General features: G+C 32.8%; 1 protein-coding gene across 1 annotated transcript in view; it reads left to right on the top strand.

Annotated features, from left to right (window-relative positions):
* Positions 1 to 15,411, top strand: part of LOC137629307 (uncharacterized) — a 211,968-nt gene that overhangs the window by 163,986 nt on the left and 32,571 nt on the right. The window contains exon 4 of the mRNA XM_068360564.1: positions 11,455 to 11,759. Coding sequence (XP_068216665.1) covers positions 11,455 to 11,759 — 305 coding nt within the window. The remainder of the gene's footprint in view (positions 1 to 11,454; positions 11,760 to 15,411) is intronic.

The raw sequence follows: 15,411 nt of genomic DNA, 5'->3' as shown, positions 1-15,411 counted from the left end.
AGAAGCTAGAGAAGAGAGATAGAGAGAGAGAGAGAGAGAGAGAGAGAGAGAGAGAGAGAGAGAAGAGAGAGAGAGAGAGAGAAGGTGGGCCATTGCTTGAATAGGTTAACGCAAATTTACCCATAGCTAGCTGTCCAGAGAAATGTCACCGTGTCGAGGTAGCAGTGAAAGTATTGTTAGATGTACTTCGTTTTCTTTGAAGGTTAACAATTTCATACTTTGAATATTCTGTCATTTGCAGAGGTGAACTTACTCTCACCTACTTGGCTTAATGCCTAAATCCTATATTCATTTCAATTCATCCTTACACTCCCTACCATTTGTAGTCTCCAATCCTACCATTGGTATCATTGTAGATGAAGATTAAGGGTAAAATGGTTGTGGTGGCCGATTGTTGGTAACGTCCTGACTGGTTAACGCCAGAACGGGGTTCTGTGTCCCGCTCAAACTCGTGAGTTCTTTGGCTGTTGCACCTCACTATCCTTGTGAGCTAAGGTTGTGGGGTTTGTTGTTAGCATATAAGGCTATCTCTGAGTCATTAGCAGCCAATGTCTGGCCGATTTTGGGCCTAGTGTTGGGGTGGAAAGGGGCCATTGTCCTGCTCGATAGGGCAATGACACCGTCCTTAGCTTCTGCCTCTACCTCTGCCATTCATGAGCGGCCTTTAAACGGTAGATCTTTTGAAAATTGACCGTGAATTTTATTTAGCAACACAATTATCAACAGGAATAAATAGTCCTCGCATGTCAAGAAGTCGGGAATGGTATATTAAGGCCGCATCACCATTATGTTAAATCGTTGGTAATTTCTTGGAATGGGGAAGCCATGCAAATATGCAAATAAACAGAGGAATGTGTCAAGTATGCAATGCATCTTTAATCAGGATTATGTACAGAGAGAGAGAGAGAGAGGAGAGAGAGAGAGAGAGAGAGAGAGGAGGAGAGAGAGAGAGAGAAGAGAGAGAGAGGGAGCGCTAATAGGTGTGGCACCATTGATCATCTATTTCTTATATATATATATATATATATATATATATATATATATATATATATATATATATATATATATATATATATGTGTATATATATATATATATATATATATATATATATATATATATATATATATATCTCTCTCTCTCTCTCTCTCTCTCTCTCTCTCTCTCTCTATCTCTCCTCTCTCTCTCTCTCTCTCTCTGTATATATATATATATATATATATATATATATATATATATATATATATATATATATATTTATACATATACATATACACAGTACATGCTCTTTGCTCTTCCCAAAAGAGATTAGTTCACCAAACGTTCAACTGGGCTACACAAGGCACTAGAAGAGTTGGAAGACCCATGCATATATGGCAGAAGACTAAGAAACGCGAAGTAGGTGATGATGAATGGAGAAGTATTGAATTAAAAGCTCAAGATATTTTATATATATATATATATATATATATATATATATATATATATATATATATATATATATATATATATATATGTATATATATATATATATGTGTGTGTGTGTATATATATATATATATATATATATATATATATATATATATTATATATATATATATATATATGTATACATATAATATGTGTGTATGTATGTATGTAAGTAGTGTATTGACCATTTCATTATTCACCCTTAATATGAGGTAAGACTGTTAACCCCCCCCCCCCCCCCGCCCTTATCCAGATATCCAGGGGCCGCTGGAACCCATCCACAGCTGGGTTGACTAGTAGTGGAAATCAGTGTACGAACCACGGTCCTTACAATTGCTAGCTTGGCGCATTCTTAGTCTATTTATTATTTTTTTTTCTTGAAATTCTTACTTTTTGAGTGCCTGGTACCATTTAATAGTACCGTCTAGCAATCCCATTTGTCTGTTCAACTTGTGCAGAACATTTTTGATATTTGATATATAAGAAAAAGGAGCCTGTGGTGAAAATAATGTGCGTGGTGAGGTCACGTTCAAGATTTTTCGGGCCGAAAATCGGCCGAAATTTTCTCAAATAATTTTGGCTCGGATTTCGAAAAAAGTTTCGGCCCGAAAATCGGCTGAAATTTTTGAATAAATTTTGGCTCCAATTTCGGCCAAAATTTTCGAAAATATTTTCGGCCCGAAAATCGACCTCTAGTTCGAGGTCAAATGTCAGATGTGAATTTTCCCCGACTGGGTTCCCCTAGGGTTGTGGTGGCTGGTGTGGTAACGTCCCTGACTGGTAATCGCCAGACTGGGGTTCGAGTCCCACTCGAACTCTTTATTTTCTTTGATCGCTGTAACCTCCCCATCCTTGTGAGCTAAGAATGGGGGTTTTTGGGGGAACCTATAAGTCTATCTGCTGAGTCATCAGCAGCCATTGCCTGCCCTCCTTGGTCCTAGCTTGGGTGGAGAGGGTGCGTTGGCGCTGATCATATGTATATATTGTCAGTCTCTAGGGCCTTGTCCTGCTTGATAGGGCAATGTCACTTTCCCTTGCCTCTGCCATTCAGGAGCGACCTTTAAACCTTTAAAATGCACATTTTGTTGGTAATGATATCTATGCACACGAATTTATTAGCATTCTCTCTTCGAATATGGCTTCCACAACGAGATGACTATTTCTACCGGTTAATTAATACAATGTGCCAACGCACAAAGCGAATACACTGATATTAAGTAGAATTGTAATGTTTTTGTATATCGTGTTCACATTAAACTTTAGTAATAATTACATATCAGTAAAATATTTGAATTTTTTTTAGCCATATCCTCAGTTTTTAAACACTTTTTATTAGAAATATTAATTCGACATTTTACCAATTGGCTTTGTACAAAAACCTTTTCAAGCATGTTTCAAGTAATTTCAAGTTATTATTATTATTACTAGCCAAGCTACAACCCTAGTTGGAAAAGCAATATGCTATAAGCACAAGGGCTCCAACAGGGGAAAATAGCCCAGTGAGGAAAGGAAATAAGTAAATAAATAAATGCTGAGAATAAATTAACAATAAATAATTCTAAAAACAGTAACAGCATCAAAACAGATATGTCCTATATAAACTATTAACAACGTCAAAAACAGATATGTCATATATAAACTATAAAAAGACTCATGTCAGCCTGGTCAACATAAAAACATTTGCTCCAACTTTGAATTTTTGAAGTTCTACCGATTCAACTACCCGATTAGGAAGATCTTTCCACAGCTTGGTAACAGCTGGAATAAAACTTCTAGAATACTGTGTAGTATTGAGCCTCATGATGGAGAAGGCCTGGCTATTAGAATTAACTGCCTGCCTAGTATTACGAACATGATAGAATTGTCCAGGGAGATCTGAATGTAAAAAAAATGATTTCTTGTGATGTCATTCGCTGCAAATTTCAAACGCTTTGAAGTCTAATTCGTATGGAATATTTAATGTAATCAATAATCAACAGGACGTATGTAAAGAACAGACATTGAAAAGCTTGTTTAATGTCAAATGTTAATCTTATTAAAAGGCAATTGAACAGATCAAACTAATTTCGTACAATATAACATTCTGAAGTAAATTCTTACAAAATCCAGCTATTGTTTATTATAATCTCTTCTTAAACTTCTGTTCAATTTAGATCAACGACACAATAAGCTGAAAAATGTGTCCTTTCGTACGCAAAAAAAAAAGAAATAAAAAGATTAAGAAGGTTAACTAAAACTAACAATGACTCCCAAACGCTAATCAAATTAGGCTGAATGTCATTAAGCTCTGAATCACAATCTAATTATACTAATTGATGGATGTCTTTCTGTCTTTCCATAATTAAATTTAACTGTCACTAAGGATACAGATATAAAATACTTTCCAAATAAGTTAACACTATAAGGAACTTGCTCGATCTTAACGAATCCATTCTCGCGGATTATTATTTTTATTATTATTATTATTATTATTATTATTATTATTATTATTATTATTATTATTATTAGCCAAGCTACAACCATAGGTGAACAAGCAGGATTTTGTGGCTATTGGTAACGCCTCAAACTCGTTAGTTCCTTTAGTGTTAGCAGCCTCGCCATCCTTGTAAGCTGAAGATCTTTCGCGGACGCCTATAGGTCTACCTGCTGTGACATCAGCAGCTATTGCCTGGTCCTCCCTGGTTATAACTTGAGTGAGGAGAAACTTGAGAGCTGATCTCTAGGGCATCGTTCTGCCTACTAGGTCAATGTCACTGTCCCTTGCCCAGATCTGCCATTCATGAGTGACCTTTAAACCTTTAAACCTATGAGGCCAAGGAGTCTAACAGGGAAAGATAGTTCAGTGAGGAAAGGAAATAATGAGGATTGTTTGTTTTTATGATCAACAACTACTCAAGATCTCAAAGTAATCAAATATTTATCGGGCAAATAGTTATTCTTAGTTTTGTTAAATACATACCCGATCACACACACACACACACACACACACACACATATATATATATATATATATATATATATATATATATATATATATATATATATATATATATATATATATATATACATGTCCGTCTGGTCAACAAAAAAGCATTTGCTCCAACTTTCAAAAGTTCAAAGTTGGAGCAAATGCTTTTTTGTTGACCAGACGGACATCAGTCTTTTTATAGTTTATATATGACATTTTTGTTGTTGACGTTGTTAATAGTTTATATATGATATATCTCTTTTGACATTACTTTTTTAGAATGATTTATTGTTAATTTGTTCTCTTCAGTTATTTATTTCCTTATTTCCTTTTCTCACTGGGCTATTTTTCCCTATTGGAGCCCCTGGGCTTATAGCATCTTGCTTTTCCAATTAGGGTTGTAGCTTGGATAGTAATAATAATAATAATATATATATATGTATGTATATATATGCATATATATAACTATATATATGTATATATATATGTATATATATATGTATATATATATATATATATATATATATATATATATATATATATATATATATATATATATATATATATATATCTGAAAAAAAATCATCAAAATCGTAATAAATGGAGACTTTGTAAAAATTAACATGGTCTTATTTTGTCATAAGGATGTTGAAACACCAGAGTTTATCAGAGTCATTGTTAGAATTTGATTGCACTCTACAATACAGTTATTATCATAACTATTCTTATGCAAATTAAACAGAATAATGAGGTTGTGGAGTAAAAGACTATTAGCTGAAGGTCACACTCACTCAGGCATCATGGGCAAGGATAAACTATTGATTAACACACTAACTGCTGAAGGCATGTATTAGTAACTGTGAATATTTTGTAAAGCTTTTAACACTAAGACACACACACACACACACACACATATATATATATATATAAATATATATATATATATATATATATATATATATATATAAATATATATATATATATATATATATATATATATATAAATATATATATAGTGTGTGTTTGTGTTTTTTTTTTCATCAGGTCAGGGCCACTCATACTAGGTTGACTTGCTGTGAGTGATCTGAAAACTGGCCAAACCCCAGACATTAATTGATATATATATATATATATATATATATATATATATATATATATATATATAATATATATATATATTTATGTATATATATATATATATATATATATATATATATATATATATATATATATATATATATATATATATATAATCTTTTCATACGCATATTGATGCAAAGGGCTTCGGATAGATTTTGCCAGTCGTCCCTTTCTTGAGCTTTTAATTCACTACTTCTCCATTCATCATCTCCCACTTCACGTTTCTTATTCCTCAGCCGTGTAGGCCTGGGTCTTTCAACTCTTCTATTGTCTTGTGGAGCGCAGTTAAAATTATTTGGTAACTTAATCTCTCTTGTGGAGTGCGAAGAGCATGTCCAAACCATCTCCATTTACCCCACCCCTTCATCTCATCTACATATGGCACTCGAGTAATCTCTTATAGTTTCATTTCTAATCATGGCCTGCCATTTAACTCCCAATAGGCTTCTAAGGGCTTTGTTCTCAAACCTACTAAATCTGTTGGATATTGTTTCATTGTCATACCACGACTCCTGTCCATACAGTAACACCGATCTCACTAAGCTGATATATAGCCTGATTTTTATATGTAATTGCAGGCGATTTGATTTCCAAATTTTGCTTAACCTAGCCATTGTCTAATTTGCTTTTTCAATCTTTCATTAAACTCACCTTCTAAAGATCCTGTATTAGAGATCATAGTTGCTAAATATTTAAATGATTCCACCATATTAATTCTTTCTCCTTCCAATGATATTTCATCTTCCATTACATATTCCATTCCCATTATCTCTGTCTTTCTTAAATTTATCTTGAGCCCAACCTCATGTGATATTTCATGCATTCTGGTAAGCAAGCTTTGCAAGTCATTTGGTGTTCTGATAATAAGGACAGCGTCATCAGCATACTCTAGGTCAGCTAATTTCCTGTTACCAATCCAGTTCAATCCTTCTCCACCATCTCCAACTGTTCTATGTAGTTGGAGGAGGATAAACAACATAAGTGACAACACATTCCCTTGGAGTACTCCACTGTTCACTTGAAATTCATTATATATATATATATATATATATATATATATATATATATATATATTTATATATATATATATATATATATATATATATATATATATATATATATATATATATATATATATATGTGTGTGTGTGTGTGTACATACATATGTTTATATATGTGTGTGTATATATATATATATATATATATATATATATATATATATATATATATATATATATATATGTGTGTGTGTGTGTGTGTGTGTGTATGTAAATTCATATATATATATATATATATATATATATATATATATATATATATATATATATATATATATTATTATTATTATTATTATTATTATTACTATCCAAGCTACAACCCTAGTTGGAAAAGCAAGATGCTATAAGCCCAGGGGCTCCAACAGGGAAAAATAGCCCAGTGAGGAAAGGAAATAAGGAAATAAATAAATGAAGAGAACAAATTAACAATAAATCATTCTAAAAACAGTAACAACGTCAAAACAGACATGTCATATATAAACTATTAACAGCATCAAAAACAAATATGTCATAAATAAACTATAAAAAGACTCATGTCCGCCTGGTCAACAAAAAAGCATTTGCTCCAACTTTGAACTTTTGAAGTTCTACTGATTCAACCACCCGATTAGGAAGATCATTCCACAACTTGGTAACAGCTGGAATAAAACTTCTAGAGTACTGCGTAGTATTGAGTCTCGTGATGGAGAAGGCCTGGCTATTAGAATTAACTGCCTGCCTAGTATTACGAACAGGATAGAATTGTCCAGGGAGATCTGAATGTAAAGGATGGTCAGAGTTATGAAAAATCTTATGCAACATGCATAATGAACTAATTGAACGACGGTGCCAGAGATTAATATCTAGATCAGGAATAAGAAATTTAATAGACCGTAAGTTTCTGTCCTACAAATTAAGATGAGAATCAGAAACTGAAGACCAAACAGGAGAACAATACTCAAAACAAGGTAGAATGAAAGAATTAAAACACTTCTTCAGAATAGATTGATCACCGAAAATCTTGAAAGACTTTCTCAATAAGCCTATTTTTTGTGCAATTGAAGAAGACAGAGACCTTATATGTTTCTCAAAAGTAAATTTACTGTCGAGAATCACACCTAAAATTTTGAAAGAGTCATACATATTTAAAGAAAAATTATCAATACTGAGATCTGGATGTTGAGGAGCCACCGTCCTTGACCTACTTACAATCATACTTTGAGTTTTGTTAGGATTCAACTTCATACCCCATAATTTGCGCCATGCACTAATTCTAGCTAAATCTCTATTAAGGGATTCACCAACCCTAGATCTACATTCAGGGGATGGAATTGATGCAAAGAGAGTTGCATCATCTGCATATGCAACAAGCTTGTTTTCTAGGCCAAACCACATGTCATGTGTATATAGTATGAAAAGTAATGGGCCAAGAACACTACCCTGTGGAACACCGGATATCACATTCCTATAATCACTATGGTGCCCATCAACAACAACTCTTTGAGATCTATTACTTAAAAAATCAATAATAATGCTAAGAAACAACCCACCCACTCCCAACTGTTTCAGTTTGAAAACAAGGGCCTCATGATTAACACGGTCAAAGGCAGCACTAAAATCAAGGCCAATCATACGAACTTCCCGACCACAATCAAGGGATTACTGTACAGCATTGGAGATTGTAAGAGGGGCATCACATGCTCCAAGGCCTTTACGAAAACCAAATTGCAAACTAGGGAGTAGATGATTACCTTCAGCAAACCTATTAAGACGTTTTGCCAGAAGACGTTCAAAAACTTTAGATAATATGGGAGTTATGGAAATTGGGCGGTAATCAGTGGGACTTGAGCTACCACAAACACATTTACATAGAGGAGTAACATTACCAATTCTCCAACTAGTGCTAAAAGCTCCTCTTCTTGCTAACTTGCGCAAAATAACAGATAACTTGGGAGCTAAGAAATCTGCTGTCTTTATAAAAAACAAAGGAAAAATACCATTTGGGTCTACACCTCCATAAGCATCAAGGTCCATCAACAGAGCTTTAATCTCACGAGATCGAAAAGCTAAACTAGTTAGTTTAGCCTCAGGAAAACAGGAATGAGGAAGTTCAAGTTTTTCATTACTCTGTTTACTGTCAAAAACATCAGCCAAAAGGGTTGCCTTTTCCTTTGGACAGTGAGTGACTGAGCCATCTGGTTTAAGTAAAGGAGGAACTGTTGCATCCACACCAAAGAGTGCAGATTTAAGGGTAGACCACCATTTATGTTCCTGAGTTGTACCAGAAAGTGTTTCTTTTATGGTTAAATTGTACTCCTTTTCAGTTGAGACATAAACTCTCTGAGCAAAAGCTCGAAGCTGAGTATAGTTGTTCCAGGTCAAATCTGATCTGTTCCCCTTCCAAAGATGATAGGCCTCCTGTTTCTCCAAATAAGCACGTCTACAATCATCATTGAACCACGGTTTGTCCTTCACTCGATACCTTAGCACACGAGAAGGGATACGCCTATCAATTATGTTGACTAGATTCTCATTCAAAGGGACAACAGGATCTACACTATTATATAATTGTGACCAATTCAAGCACAAAATATCATGTAAAATCGCATTCCAGTCTGCTTGGGATTTCATATAAATTTTACAAGAATATGATATATCAGGGACAGGCTGCTCAGTCTTCACTAATAATGAAATCAAGGCATGATCAGATGTCCCGACTGGAGAACCAACCTTACTAGTTATAACGCCAGGGGAGTCAGTGTATACGAGGTCCAAGCAATTACCAGACCTGTGAGTAGCTTCATTTATGATTTGCTCACAGCCTGATTCAGAGGCAAAGTCTAAAGCTCTTAAGCCATGGCGATCGGTAGGAGAGATAGAACTTAACCACTCCCTATGGTGAGCATTAAAATCACCAACAAAGACAAAAGAAGCCTTTCTATCATCTTCTTGTATCTTAGCCATAATGGTAAGAAGACAATCGAAGATAGAATCATCTATGTCTGGATTCCGGTAGATCGAACACAAATAAAAGTTGTTATGCCTGCCACAAACTTTTATTACCTGAATCTCATGACATCCACATTGATAGCAGGACTTATGAGAAGCAGGGTACTCGGTCCTAATATACACCGCCATTCCCCTGGCCCTAGGGATGGCATCACGTTTCAACATTATTGGCTTCTTAAAACCAGTTATAAGGAGCTCAGATGAGTGCCTCATATTAGAAACCAAAGTTTCTGAGCACAAAAGAATATCATACTGTCTGGACGCAACTGTAAGGTCTTGGATATTTGCATGAAGACCACGAATATTGCAATACAGAAGACGACATTGACGAAATCTAGGACGTACTGGTCCCGGATTTCGCTCAATGTCTCCAGACAGCATAAGAATTAATAGAAATAAAAAAGAGACATCATACTTAAAAACTAGATTAACAAGAATTATAACAAAAACAATACGTACAGAATTATAAACAAAGTGATTGATGATACCCATAGACTATAGTAAAAAGTCGGAAAAACTGGTCAACATGGAGGAGCCGATACACCATGCAAGGCTAAATACCCTCCAGGATAGCCACTTCAACTGAAGGGAGGACAGAAAGGATGGTTTTGAGAAGAAAAATAATCAGAAAAAGGAAAAGACAACCTCTTGATAAACCACCAGGCATCCATGGCCCTTCTATTAAGCCTGCCCAACACACCATTTCAAAAAAACAAGAGGAAGAAAAAAAAAAATAAGATAGAATAGTGTGCCTGAGTGTACCCTCAAGCAAGAGAACTCCAACCCAAGACAGTGGAAGACCATGGTACAGAGGCTATGGCACTACCCAAGACTAGAGAACAGTGGTTTAATTTTGGAATGTCCATTTCCTCGAAAAGCTGCTTACCATAGCTATGGAGTCTCTTCTACCCTTACTAAAAGGAGAGTAGCCACTGAACAAATTGCAGTACAGTAATTAACCCCTTGGGGGAAGATGTGTTAAGTATCTCATTGTTGTCAGATGTATGAGGAAAGACGAGAATATGTAAAGAATAGGCCAAACTATTCTGTGTAAGTGTAGGCAAAGAAAAAATAAGCCGTGACCAGAGAGAGGGATCCAATGCATTACTGTCTGGCCAGTCAAAGGATCCAATACCTCTCTAGTGGTAGTATCTCAACGGGCGGCTGGTGCCCTGGCCAACCTACTACCTATGTGTGTATATATATATATATATATATATATATATATATATATATATATAAATATATATATATATATATATATATATATATATATATATATATATATATATATATATATATATATATATATATTATCAAATGTTAAGTTACAAATAGTTTTTGATACTGAATTCATTGTACTTTGAGAATAATGTACCCAAAGATGAACTCATATTAATGTTAAATTTCCACAGACCAGGATTCGAACCTATGCCTTTGAACTGACAAAAGTCAAAGCAACGTGTATATGAAATGGTTTAGCAAGAGAGAGATGAATTTATCACAACCTTGTTGTACATATGTCTATCTAGTTTATGTATTTGACTGTAATAAATGTTCTTGAGGTAGTCATTTTTTTTTATTCAATTAACTCTAGTTTAGCACGGCCTCTTGTTCAATAAGCAGACTTCAAAAAGATGAATAATTTGATTTGGTTCTTTTATTCATCTTACTTAAGAATGACATTACAATTTGTATAGAAACTTTATGTTGTTTTAGCCAGTTTTCTATCAGTCAAGTATAATATTAGGATTTGTATAGAAATATGATAAAGTTTTACTCAGGTTTCAAGAAATACACATCATTTGTTGCTATTAATCATTTTATTTCAGACAATGAAATCATCTGTATTTGTCCTGTGCATGGTTATTTTTGTACTAAGTAACAATGAACTTCAGACCAATGAAACAGAAAAGGCAATCGAAGAAGCTGCAGTCACACCGGAACTGAGAACCACCACTAAGTCTCGCGTCTTGAAAAATCTCTTGCTGAAAGGATGCCGAGAGAATTACTCGCTGGAACGGGATCATTCGAGAGCAGGTGTCGTCATAAAGGTCATTTTACGTCATCTGGATGATTTCCGGTTTACTGTCATTGATTCGGCTGATTCCGGAGGTTTTATATCAGGTTTAATAAGGTACAGTGATTTAGTTGTAATTAGGAAACTTTGTTACGCTGTTTTATATATATATATATATATATATATATATATATATATATATATATATATATATATATATATATATACACATATATACATATATATTTATATATTGTATATATATGTATGTGCATATATATATGTATATATATACATATATGTATATGTATATATATGTATATATATATGTATGTATGTATATGTATATATGTATATGTATATATATGTGTATAATATATATATATATATATATATATATATATATATATATATATATATATATATATGTATATATATACATACATATATATATATATATATATATATATATATATATATATATATATATATATATATATATATAATTTCATCACCTCAGAAAAAAATAGAATAGAAAAATTAATAACATTCAATAATGATATTTGTTGGAAATCAAAACTAAGCACAGATGATTGGCCAGTCAATAAAGGGCAGTTTTTTTAAACTGACATTGAAAGATATGTTTTGAAATATGATATATGAAAACCTTTATTTTTATAAAGAATAGATAATTAGACGGTCAATTTTTTACTTTTGTTATCGGGCCTTTATAAATAAACAGAGCGAGATTCCTAAACTTTGGATATAAAATATAACCGTATCCAAGACTATATTTACTTCATGTCAATAGCTAAGTCCTGTATATGAATTACTTAATGACAATGTAAGATTCACTTAACGGAAATCTGCAATTCACTTAACGAGAATCTGAAATTCACTTAACGACAATCTGAAATTCACTTAACGATTATATGCAATTCACATAATGATTATCTGCAATTGACTGGATTTTAATTCTGCATTTCACTTGATGACAATCCTAGATTCACTTAACAGTAATTTGCAGTCAATTTCACGTAATCTGCAATTCACTTAACAATAATCTGAAATTCACTTAACGATAATCTACAATTCACTTAACAATAGCCAACATTTAACTTAATGGAAATCTGCAATTCGCTTAACGATAATCTTCAATGCACTTAGCGATAATATGCAATTCATTTAATGATGATCTGCAATTCACTTAACGATCATCTGCAATTCACTTAATGAAGATCGACAATTCACATAATGACAAACCACAGTTAACAAAATCTACAATTCACTTACCAACAATCTGCCATTCACTTAACAATAGTCTGCCGTTCACTTAATAATAATCTGCAGTTCACTTAATGGTATGGTATTCTGCAATTAACTTAACGATAATCTGCAATTCATTTAACAATAATCTGCACTTAACAGCAGTCTGCAATTCACTTTATGGTAATCGGCAGTTTACATAATGATAATTTGCAGTTCAATTAATAATAATCCGCTATTCACTTAAAGATATCTGCAGTCAACTTAACCTAATCTGTAATTCACTTAACGATAATCTGCAGTCAACTTAATGGCAGTCCGCAATTTACTTAAAAACGATCTGCAATTCACTTAACGAGATTCTGCAATTCACTTAATGATAATCTGCAATTCACTTAATGATATTCTTGTTAATGACAATCTGCAATGCATTTAATAATAATCTGCAATTCGCTTAACCATAATCTGCAGTTAACTTAACACAATCTGCAATTCACTTAAAAACAATCTGCAATTCACTTAATGATAATCTGCAATTTAACTTGATGCAATCTGCTATTCACTTAATCATAATCTGCAATTCACTTAAGGATAATCTGCAGTTAACATATTGAAATTTGCAGTTCACTTAAGGATAATCTGCTGTTAACTTAATGGCTATTTCTAATTCACTTAAGGATAATCTGCAGTTAACTTAATGGCTATTTGCATTTCACTTAAGGATAATCTGCAGTTAACTTAATGGCTATTTGCATTTCACTCAAGGATAATCTGCAGTTAACTTAATGGTAATTTGCAATTCACTTAAGGATAATCTGCTGTTAACTTGGTGCAATTTGCAGTTCACTTAACGATAATTTGCAGCTAACTTAACGCAATCTGCAATTCACTTGACGATAATCTGCACTTAATGACAACCTGCAATTCGCTAAAGGATAATCTGCAGTTAACTTTTTGCAATCTGCAATTCACTAGAGGATAATCTGCATTTAATGGCAACCTGCAATTCACTCAAAGATAATCTGAAGACAACTATTAACGCACTATGGAATTCACTTAATGATAATCTGCAATCCACTTCAACGATAATCTGCAGTAAACTTAACACAATCCAATTCACTTATTGATAATCTGCTATTCACTTAGCAAAAATCTTCAATTGACTTAAGGACAATTTGCAATTCCAAAGTTTTTGCCGAGGAGAGTGTTAGGAGGCCCCACTTGCCAATAAAAGCTCCCAGATATTGATAATGACTTTTCTAAAAAAAAAAAAAATTTTTTTTTTTTTTTTTTTTTTTTTTTTTTTTTTTTTTTTTTTTGTATTAACACAAAAGGCTATGCTCTTTTCTTTAATAAAACCTAAGGTTTTATATTAGTTTCATAAACTAGAAAAATTATGAGAATGAGTTCTTTTCAAGGCTAATTTATTGTTGTGGTGTAATGCGGTCAATTTCCTAAAGGTTACTGTAATTCATTACGTTACTGAGTTGACAAGTACTAATGAAATTTACACGTGATATTTTTTCACTCTTTGGGTAATGACTTAACATTATTAGAAAGGTTTATAAATGATAATTTTTAAGAATATCAAGTTACTAAATTTACATACGAAAATTATGTTTAGTATCGTTAAAGGTTTGGAGTGAAATTAAGTTTTTTTTAATGCAACCAAATTCCATTTAATACAACCCCTTTGAAGAGAAGCAAGACAAAAAGATATCAGTTTTATAAAACTTATTCAGATGTAATTTTAATAACGTTCTGTGGTTACGAAGCCTTTCATAGTCCTTTTTGTAGGTTCATCAATCTGTTCTCTCAAATGATAAAAAGTATTTTTTGCTGTCACCATAGTTTGTGAATGTGTTTTTGCCTGTCTTTTAATATTATATATTTAGAAATGAATGGGCGGTTATTTATAAAAAAGAAAATTATGAACTTTGTTAGATATAGACGGAGATTTTTGGATTTGTAGCCAAGTAAACCAACTAGATCGGAGGTTCCCGACCTTTTTGTTCAAACTTGCAACAAATGTTTTTTTTTTTTTTTTTTTTTCATCTTGAACAGGATGACATAAGTCTTTTTAAGGTCTATATATGAAATATATATCTGGTTTGATGTAGTTACTGTTTTTGAAATATTTCATGAATTGTTAATAATTTTACATATCGTTAAATATTTCCTTATTTCTTTTCCTCACTGTGCTATTTTTTCCCTGTTGGAGCTCTTGGGCTTATTGCGTCTTGCTTTTCCAAATTGCTTTTCCAACTAAGGTTGTAGCTTAGGTAATAATGATAATAATTATAATACTCCTAAAATTGAGGATGAAAAAGAGAAACCATGAAATTTATATTGTGATATAATTCTATTATTGAATATCAATGCAGATTACATTATGTATTGCTCATTAGTGGCTATTCTCTCAAAACTATAGTCCATTTCTTTTAGCGAGTCATATTGGCACCGACTCGCAACGGTGCCCTTTTAGCTCAGAAAAGTTTCCTGA

Source organism: Palaemon carinicauda, chromosome 37 (genome assembly GCF_036898095.1).
Source record: "Palaemon carinicauda isolate YSFRI2023 chromosome 37, ASM3689809v2, whole genome shotgun sequence".
NCBI classification, from domain to species: Eukaryota; Metazoa; Arthropoda; class Malacostraca; order Decapoda; family Palaemonidae; genus Palaemon; species Palaemon carinicauda.
Note: the sequence above shows the minus strand (reverse complement) of the source record. Positions and strands in the feature narration are given on the sequence as shown.